The sequence below is a fragment of the Drosophila gunungcola genome, unplaced genomic scaffold (genome assembly GCF_025200985.1).
Source record: "Drosophila gunungcola strain Sukarami unplaced genomic scaffold, Dgunungcola_SK_2 000001F, whole genome shotgun sequence".
NCBI lineage: Eukaryota > Metazoa > Arthropoda > Insecta > Diptera > Drosophilidae > Drosophila > Drosophila gunungcola.
The window spans coordinates 17,787,640-17,797,688 of record NW_026453197.1 but is presented as its reverse complement, the minus strand read 5'-3'; the positions used below and the strand labels follow the sequence as shown (position 1 = coordinate 17,797,688).

General features: G+C 42.4%; 2 protein-coding genes across 2 annotated transcripts; one reads left to right on the top strand and one right to left on the bottom strand.

Moving 5' to 3' along the window:
- Nucleotides 1–482: 482 nt before the first annotated feature.
- Nucleotides 483–3,570, bottom strand: LOC128262808 (protein sly1 homolog). Its single transcript, XM_052997335.1, has 5 exons — nt 3,377–3,570; nt 3,139–3,298; nt 2,392–3,080; nt 1,619–2,328; nt 483–1,562 (listed from the first exon to the last, which is right to left on the bottom strand). Exons 1-5 carry the CDS (start codon nt 3,402–3,404, stop codon nt 1,230–1,232), a joined length of 1,920 nt encoding a protein of 639 aa, XP_052853295.1. The 5' UTR covers nt 3,405–3,570; the 3' UTR covers nt 483–1,229.
- A 309-nt stretch (nt 3,571–3,879) lies between these two features.
- On the top strand, nt 3,880–9,066 carry LOC128262812 (out at first protein). The gene is given in 4 exon segments (XM_052997340.1): nt 3,880–4,328; nt 6,340–6,453; nt 6,530–6,848; nt 7,993–9,066. Coding segments are annotated over 4 exon segments (1,443 nt in total). The 5' UTR covers nt 3,880–4,064; the 3' UTR covers nt 8,739–9,066.
- The last annotated feature ends 983 nt before the right edge of the window (nt 9,067–10,049 follow it).

Here is a 10,049-nt window from a genome sequence, read left to right as displayed (position 1 = left end):
ATTCTGTTTTTTTCCGAAGTTGGTTTTAATATCTAAAAATAAAATAAAAATTTAAGCCATATTAGGCCATCAAATATTTTTTATATTAAATCATTAGGTTTTAAGCTCATTGTGTATAATATCAGTAGTCGGATATTATTTTACTATTTAATTTTTTATCAGTGAAGACAGTTCTGACAAACATAAAGTTTACCATAGATATAATTTGTCAATTTCAAAAGCAATTTGAATAAGTTTTACTTCATATATAACAATTTTTAAATTAATTAAATCTGTAAGCCCCAAATTTATTGAATTTGTAATAATCAAAATATAAGTATTTTAAAAGCAACCTTGAGGAGTTCAAGTGTTTTAACTTGTTATATACATATTTTTAAGATATTTTAATCTATAACGCAGGGGTAAAACCAAAGCTTTATAATAATACTCCTTAAAATTAATATAAAGTTTGGTTTTTTAAAAATTAAGCAAGACTGTAATTTTATTGCAAGCCAAGCCTAGGATAAACAACATACTGGCAAAAAGCTGGACTACAAGGGAAGTTCCAGGGATAATTTAACGCTCCACTTTGATTGACTTGCCTGCCTGGCCGTCTCCCAAAGAAGCGGCATTCAATCAGTGCTGCAGTGCTTCGAAAGAAATCCGCTGAGTGCTCGTGCTCCGTCCTCTGGCGTTCGACTGTCCATTCATAGCTGGCTAGGGATAGTGCTAATTGCCGGGCTCTGGCCCTGCCAGCTAACTTCTGCGCCTGTCCCCAAGTGCCGCGCATAGTTGTCGCCCCATAATTGTGGCACCGCCGAAGGTATCGACTGGATGAAGTCGGGGCCATCAACGCCTCAGCCTCGGCCTCAGTTGACTGGTTGTCTGTCAGCTGTCCATCAAAGCGTTGCCAAGTTGGTGTTAATGGGTGCCTAGAATGCGAGTGCCCCTGCCCGTCGTCCCATCACCATCTCCATCTCCATCGCCAACTCCATCTCCCTGGGCTTGTTGTACACGGGGCTACGCATGTTTTTGCTTGTTGTCCTTCGGGGATTAAGCGTCAGGTTGGAGTAATTGCCGAGTGCTGTTCAGTGCTCAGTTCGCCCCTTGCGTTCCACTTTTTTGCCTGGCATTTAATTTATTTTTGGATATGCTTAAAGTAAACGAAAGCAGCCACACAGAGACACACATGCACACATCCAAAACCCGGTCCACTCCGCTCAGCAGCAATGGAATCGAAGCAGCCGCTCCTAACTCGTCGCCGTGGGTGACTGAATTTCGCTGCCCAGGGCGGACAGCTCCTTGAGGAACTGCCTCGCATTGGTCAGCGTGGAAGCGCCGTAGATGATCCGCCGTTGCACATTGGACGTTTGCTTCTGCTTGATGAAGTCCACCAGGTTCTGGTACTCAATGTAGTTGCCACCGCCGACCATGAAGACCACGGCATCCTGGAATGGAGCCCGGTTCTTGGGCAGCACATCGCCGCCTTTGAGTAGCTTGGGATCCAGATAGAGATAGTCATCCGTCTCCGCATTGCTGCGGCACTCCATCACCTGTTCGGTGATCTTGGTGACAGGCAGGTTCTGTTAAGAAATTTAAATTAGTACTGCAGTAAAACAAATAGCAGTCAGATACTTACATGCCGCTTGACCACCAGATTCTTGACTCCCTCCATCACAAAGGAGCTGCCCTGCGAGACGAGCTTGGTGAACATGGACACAGTCTTGGTGCCGCCGCCCTCGTACTGAGTGGCCTGGTGGATGCCCGGCGAGCGGTTCATAATGCCCTTCCAGCGCTGCACATACGCCAAGGCAGTCAGGTCACAGCCGGCCGCCTGCAGCGCCTCCTTGAGCCGCTCCTGCTCCGATTCGGGCAGCTGCTGGGCGCAGATGAAGTATATGATGTACAGCCGCAGCTTGTCCTCCGCCTGACCGAACTCCCCGTCGCGCAGCAGATCCAAGAGCGGCCTGTCCAGTGTCTGCTTCGACATGACCTTCTCCTCGATTTCGAAATACGAATCCAGACGACGTGCCTTGATGAAGTTCAGGATAGAAGTAGCAATCTTGGTGTGCATGTCGATCAGTCGCTTCTTCTCCATCAACTGGGGCAGCGAATTGACGGCGTTGGTCAGCCGGGCGGTGGTGTCGTTGACCAGCGAGAAGGCAATGTCCGACTCGCCCTCAATGCCCATGGAGGTCTTCAGGCGCTTGATCTCCTCCTCGGAGTTGCGGTACGACTCCAGTTCCTCCTGAATGGCCTCGGCCACTGTTGGAAACGGGCTGCCCTTGTGCGTCATCCAGAAGCGATCGTTGCGGTCCAAATCGCAGGCTTTGGGCTTCTTGCGGGCACCTAAAAAGGGGGGAGTTATGAGTTATAAAAGTTAGATTGGTCTAGATTGAGTGATAAACTTGCCAGCACTGGCTGTCTCATCCTCCACATAGACCAAATTGAGGCCCAAGTCCAGGACATCGTGCACCAGCGCCTGATAGGACCAGGTGTGATGCAGCGGCGTGGCCAGATCCATGTTTCTGTCAAGCAGCAGCAGCACTGGTCGCTGGAAGCTGAAAACTCCGCCGCCTGCCTGCGTGGCATCCATGTGGAATAGATTGGCACGCGCATCCCAGAGGTTTTCGCGCAGCTTCTTCTCCAGCTTGCGGGCCACCATCTCTGCGGCACTGTTTCGCGGACAGCGGATGATGGGCACATTGCCCAGGGTCACAAATAGGGCAAAGAGCGAGTCCACAATGGAGTCCATCAGCGCCTCCATCTCCTCATCACGGGTATTGGCCCGATTGATGGCATAGTAGGAGAGCTGATCGCTCTGTTGATGCTTCAGGACAAAGAAATCATCCTCCAGGCTGATGAAGTTCACATACTGATCGTAAACGCGATGGATATTGGCCACGCAACCGGCATGCAAGGCGGCAGCAGCTAGATTTTCGATTTTGCTACGTGTAATGGGAGCCAGGAAGTTCAGGTGGTACACATCATAAAGGCCATTTGAAAAGTCCTGCTGAATCCTGTCCAGATTCTCGTCGGTGGGCAGGCAAAAGTAGATGGCAGGCACATCCGGAATGGAGTCGCGATCGGAGTGGAGTTGTCTGGGGAACAAGAATATATATTTAAGATAGATTTCCAAAGAATCCTTGGCCAACTTACACATGCAGGGTTACACCCAATTCGCGCAGCTCCTTGATGGAAATAATTGGCGATATTATGTCCTGGCCCACGCGATCGTAGATGAGGATCTTCCACACGGGTTCGGCGGCCAAAGCTTTTGGCTGCTGCGAGTTTAAATTAAGCATTTGCTTAATGGCATCTGGAACGATTCGTTTGGAAAAAAGCCATTAATTAAGAGTTGCCGAAGGCAGGAGGCACTGATTCTGCTGTTCCTTACTGATTTGGCGCTCCCGCAGGGTCAGCATTGTGGTTTGTGTGTGGCAGCCGTCGTTTAAAGTCGGATTTAGTGTATTTTTAACAAACTTTTCCCTTTTTAGTGGCTAAAAAACATAATTTACAAAAAAACAACACGTCACAAGCGACTGCGGGGCAACGCGTTTTGGCCAATTTTAGTGCATAGTGGAGGCATCAGCTGTGATGGCAGTGTGAACGTATGCAGCGGACTTACCTATGGGTGGACTTTAATACTAAGGTGAATAGTATTAAAATCACTCTTTCAGCTCTTAATTTTATCAGATGTGAAAATTAGTTAAATTATTATAACGACGGAATACAATAAAAAGCACTACATACAATTTAAAAATTAAACATTTTTATGCATACTCCAATTTTTGGATTTTTATTTGACAAGTTAAACACAATGTAAAATTTTTTCTAAACTTATTTATATTCATTTGAATTCCTTAAAATATTTAAGTACTTTTTCAGGGCTGCAATCGCAGCAGGTGGGCAGCCCGCTTTTGGCATTTCCGCTTACGGTCACACCGCTCAGCTGATTTCGAAAATACGTTTTCCAGTGAGCAACCCCGTCGCCAGTTATTTTCGTCACTTATTTTCATTATTTCGACGCGAGTGGTTCGTTCCGTGCGGTTTTATTTACGATTTATCGTGTGTGTCGCACCGAAATGATACTGGAAGCGGAGCATCCGCATCAGCGCGCTGCAAACGCCGCCGAAGCGATTCGCGAATCGCACATCCGCTGGCGCTTAAATCATTTAACTGCTTTAAATGCCTCAAAAAACCATTCGCGTGTCAAGTGCAGCGGTCGTGTGGTCAGTCGAAATCACTATTTCAAGCATAGTCGCGCATTTATGTGGTTCCTGCTCTGCAATTTGTTGGTGGGCGTGGACCGTGTCCACTCCCAGCTGCTCATCAACGTTCAAAATCAGGTGCGAAACAACAACCAAAATCACAGAAAACACTTAGCCCCAACGAAAGCAATAACAAAAAGGCAAAAAGAACAATGACGCTAGCAGCGCTGTCCATCTGATTTTCGAACAGCTCAATTCGAAAATTAGCGCGCCAAAATAAAACAATTCAAAATGGGAGAGACAGAGAGTAAAAGAGAGGTGTTTGTTAAAACTATACAAATAAACAATTTCGTTGGGCAAGAAATTAATAAGCTTAATTGCAGATGTAATCAGAAAACTAACAATATTTTTACTGTCAAACAAATTTTGAAACTTAAGGCCAGCCTATTTTGCATTTTGACAGTTGATATGAGCCATATTTTATTATTTTTTTTTTTTAATTTGCTAAGTTAAGCAAGTGTGTTTATGCGAAGGCCATTTTAAACAAACTCCTAATTAAATGCTGAAAAGTTTGTATGGGAACCAAGTCAAAAATTAATTTCATTCCCATCTTGGTTCCTTTATGTTTTGAATTTATTATTAAAGGTTGCCCACGCATGTTTTATTTTGGTTTTGATTTGTTTAGCTACAGACAATCTATATAATGTTGCACAATTGCCATAATCACGTATCCAAACGATCAATTATGTGTCCTTAATTGTTCGTAATTTGTGTAAACTATCAATGGCATTGTCTACATGTGCACTTGTACTTTGACAATAGCCAATTAAATGATAGTCTGGCGTTAGTTAAATTTGATAATAAAATCAAAAATAATGATACGCTTAGAGAAGGTCGTTATTAAACTTGTTTAATAGTATGCCACAAATAAAACTTTTATTTTGAGAGCCAATACAACAAATGCAGCTCAATGTCAGTGGATGTCAGGGCTTTCACTTTGCTGACGTTTCATTTTTCCACTTTAATATTAGTTGGCTTTGTTTGACTGGCTCAATATTGACACTTTGCTTTCGGCTTTTCCATAAATTTTAGATTAGTTGGCCAAAAACAGCGCTGGTCTTCTATAATGAAAGCCGACAGCAACAAAACTCTTCTATCTCAGTCGCACACACTGGGGCCGTATTTGTTTACATGTGACATCCTTCATTGTTCTGCACTCTCTCTGTCTCTGTCCCTGGCCCCAAAATGTCCTGATGCCTCTCTTCCTTCTGCTCTACCTCTCCGACATCCTTTTCCCCTCTCTCTTTCCTCTCTTTACTCTTCGTCATTCTTTGTTTACATGCGCCTTTGTGCAAACACACAGAAAACCCAGCAGCAACAAGAGCAAAAAAATTCGGAAAATATAGGTGGATTTCAGGACCGATATTTTAGATACCCTTGAAAAGCTTAAATACAATATAATAGTTACTTTCTAATAGAAAAATAAAATTTGTTAGAAAATTTTAAAACCTTTTAAACTTGTTACTGGTCCTATTTTATTTACTTAAATGGTTATTGTTGAATTACAATTGAAAAGTAAAATTGATCATAGGCTGATTAGGCAGATATACAAACAGTATGTACTATTAGGAACCCAAATTTAATTTTGTGTTCAAACTCTTACCAAAAATCATAATGCCCTATCTTAGAGTATAGCAACAATAACACCCGCAACTAACTTATTTGTTCGTGTACACGTGTAAAGAGCAAATTCTGTTGTTGTTTTCGTTGTTGTTGAACTACATTTCGAGATGTTGTTGTGGTGTTACGAGTTGAGTTCGTAGGCAGCCTGCCCTTTTCCAAAGCCCATCTCATCTCATCCCATCTCCGTTTCGTTTTCGTTGGCCTCTCATGTTTTCCTTTCCTTTCCTTTTTTTTTTTTCTATTTTTCAACTCTCTTGACTCTAATTTGGTTCATGGCCGCCCAGCTTCAGGACCTGTCATAGTTAATTTAAGTCCTGACAACACAGGGAACCCCCCCAGCTCATGACTGCCTTTGTGTGCTGTGTTAATATTTTAGTTGCATGTGGGCTGGGGCTTAGGAATTGAGAATGTGAAATGCCGAGAAAGTAATTTAACACTTGTTGCTCCCTAATCCGATTCTCTGCAGGGCGGCGAGGTGATCCAGGAGAGCATTACCTCCAACATTGGCGAGGACCTGATAACACTGGAGTTTCAGAAAACCGACGGAACGCTCATCACCCAGGTCATCGACTTTCGCAATGTAAGTAGAAGGATAACAAGGCATTTAATTACAGAATTTAAAACTTTAAATATTATTCCCTTTTCGTCGCTTGCAGGAGGTTCAAATCCTCAAGGCTTTGGTGCTGGGCGAGGAGGAGCGTGGCCAGAGCCAGTACCAAGTCATGTGCTTCGCCACCAAGTTCAACAAGGGCGACTTCATCTCCTCGGCGGCCATGGCCAAGCTGCGCCAGAAGAATCCCCACACCATTCGCACTCCCGAGGAGGACAAGGGCCGGGAGACCTTCACCATGAGCAGCTGGGTGCAGCTGAACCGCTCCCTGCCCATCACGCGCCACTTGCAGGGCCTCTGCTCGGAAGCTATGGACGCCACCTACGTGCGGGATGTGGACCTCAAGGCCTGGGCGGAATTGCCAGGTGAGTGTGCTTCTCGGGGGGAACCCATTATAAATAATATGGGGAAAAACGCAGAACAACCTTATTTATTTATTAAATAATCATATACTCGAGTCAAGCTAACATATCTTGACATAAGTTAAGCAAAATGTTTACCACTTTTTAAGACAAAATCTTAAATTGAAAGAGGTTTCCTTTTTAGTAGTTTTTATTTTTTTAAATATTAAAACATTTTTTAAGGTAATGTTTCCAGCCTAAAGTTATTCTCTAGAATCCATGGGAAATAAAATACGATTAAATACGATTACGCAGAACAATATTTTTTTGTAAACTTAAATAACCATAAATATATTGTATAAAAATCAAACAAAGTTTAGCTTACTTTTGCCAAAACTCTTAAACTGAAAGATATTTTGATCTTGGCACTTTTTATTGTTATGAAATACTTAAACCTTTTGTAAATGTTTCCTCCTTAAAGTTAGAATCCAACGCAAATAAAACAGTAAAAACAGCAGAACAACCTAGTTTATAAAACTTGAAAAATCAAACACTCAAGTCAAAGTAAATAACTCATATCATAAGTACCTTTACCAATATTTTTATTGAAATTTTAAATTTAAAAATTTGTTTTGCCATGAAATATAAGTGACTTTTGTGTTTTTGACTATTTAAACTTTTAACCCATTAAATGTTTATTCGCGTGCGCTTCGCAAATTAGTTCAAGTTGTGCAGAAACGTAATTAATAAAAGTTATGTGGACGCACATGCAGGGTAAAACAAACTGAATAATTTATTTGCCAAAATAAAACGATTTGGCTATAATAAAAACCACAAACGAAATGCATTTTGGTCTCAAGTAAAACTTCTTGTTAACAAAATTCCATTTATTTGATAACAAGAAGTCTTTTTAAGGTCTTTCTGTGTATAATCCTTTTTTTGGGAGCAATAGTAAGTAAGATAATTGCATTTTCACATGCTGACCAAAAGTTGAAGACGCTGTGCGAAAATCAAAACGAAAATTTATTGAAACCTTGTTTAAAGTAAAAAAAAAAGAGGAAGAAACTTGCCTGTAAAAATCGAAATGTTCCGAGGGAATTTTGGACTTTGCAACTTTTTGTTTACGCTTTTGTTTCGTTTTTCGTTTGCTTTATGTGGACTCCTACAGGCTCCTCGATTTCCAGCCTGGAGGCGGCCACCGAGAAGTTCCCGGACACGCTATCCACGCGCTGCAACGAGGTGAGCAGCCTGTGGGCGCCCTGCCTGTGCAACCTGGAGACCTGCATCGGCTGGTATCCCTGCGGGCTCAAGTACTGCAAGGGCAAGGGGGTGGGAGCGGGGGCCGACTCTTCGGGCGCACAGCAGCAGGCTCAGCAGACGAATTATCGCTGCGGCATCAAGACCTGCCGCAAGTGCACACAGTTCACCTATTATGTGCGGCAGAAACAACAGTGCCTCTGGGATGAATGACGACGCGGCGAGCTGCAGCTGATGCAGATGCAGATGCGGTGTGCCAGGCGGCGCAATGGTAGCGATGATGGCAATACCTGCCCGGGAGTTTCGAGCGAAACAAGAGCACCAGCAGCAGCAACAGCAGCAACACAGGCGACAATAAATGGAGCAGCAGGAGCGGCAGGATCTGGGAAAGATACTACTACGACAACAACGACGACCAACAAATTACGCCAACTGCTTTTGTTGGTCCAGCAGCAGATGCCTTTTGCTCTGTGGAGTTTTCCGGTCCATCACATTTCCCAGCCCCATTCCCGTTCCCATTCCCACTCCCAATCTCAACACAAAACCAACGAGCAGCAGCACCATCAGCATCATTCTCAGGTTGCCCCCACTGCGCATCACCCGTCATCATCATCATCATCATCAGCATCATCCGCAATGGCCGCCATCGTTGCGTGATAATGAACGCTTGAGATACCCAACATCCCCAATCCACTACACGACCAGAAAAAAATAAACGAGTGTTGACACTTTTTCCGCTCACCATTCAAGATTCTGGACACCCCGCCACCACAGGAAAAAAAGAAAGGAGTTAAGCGAACAAAAAATGTAAAAATGTGCTTCTGTATACTATGTATATATATATATGTATATTTAACGATGATTAGCTTTTAGCCAGCTTACGTTTTACGCTTATGCCTGATTTTGTTTTAGACCTAGGTTAGGTGTTCTTAATCAATTTAAACCGAAGCGAGCTCTCTGAATTAAAGGTTAAGCACGTTTGATACACTATTCTCTTAACCATTAACCTTTCGTTAAACATTTTTCAAAATTTATATAAGGTTTTTTGTTTGATTTAACTCTGATAAAATATCTTCTAAATATCCTTTGACTTATCCATTTATCTTTTAAGGTAATAATACTTCTATTGTCTTTTCTTCAGCTTTTACGCTAGAATTTTGGTATTGCTAACAACTTCTCCTTCAAGCTTTTCTATAGTTTTCCTCGCTTTTTACCTTTTCTAGTCCATTTCCAATTTGTTTACTTTGCCCGTTCACTTCACACTTTTTTCATGCACATTGTGTGCAGCAATTTCGTTTCAATTACCCTTTTACAGCGTTTTATATTTCCTTTGTTTGCCTTTGCCTTTGCCTTTTCCATTTCCCTCACTTCACTTCACTTCACTTAACTTCACTTCACTTTACCTTAACTGAAGCCTGATTAGATGTATTAAGAATGTTGGACACAATATCACGTTCCACGTTCTTTCCACTCGTGTTGCGTTAAGCTCAAGAACATTAAATAGGTATAGAAATATAAATAAATTAAACGTGGCCTTAGCATATTTTATGAGCGGTAGACGAACAAAAGAAGAAGGAAATTAATTGAACTAATGAATTTGTCAGGCGGCGGCAGCAGCAGAACTCGTAATTAATTGTGCTCATATTAGTTGTAACATAAGAACCACAAGCATATTTGATAAATTGCCATTTAGGGAATGCTGAATGGTGGGGAATTCTACTAACCAAAAACGACTGCCGCAATAAAAGCTTTTCTATCTTTTTTCCACTTGAAAATGGCTGTTTGAGATACCCTAGTTCCCTAGTCCCCAAGTTTGTTCCTCTCTTAACTTTCTCCCACTAAATCTACACTATATAAACTAAACCGGAAAAAACGCCTGCCTTTTTGCCTTTGACTTGTAATCTTTTCCACTTTATATTCGAAACAAATTAAATATCTTACGATGAGAAAAAACCTTAAGAAAATTAA

Coding starts and splice junctions, on each gene's coding strand:
- LOC128262808 (XM_052997335.1), bottom strand. CDS start 3,404: ATGCTGACCCTGCGGGAGCGCCAAATCA. Junction 3,299..3,376: donor CCTGCGGGAGCGCCAAATCA/GTAAGGAACAGC, acceptor GAATCGTTCCAG/ATGCCATTAAGCAAATGCTT. Junction 1,563..1,618: donor ATCTGGTGGTCAAGCGGCAT/GTAAGTATCTGA, acceptor ATTTCTTAACAG/AACCTGCCTGTCACCAAGAT.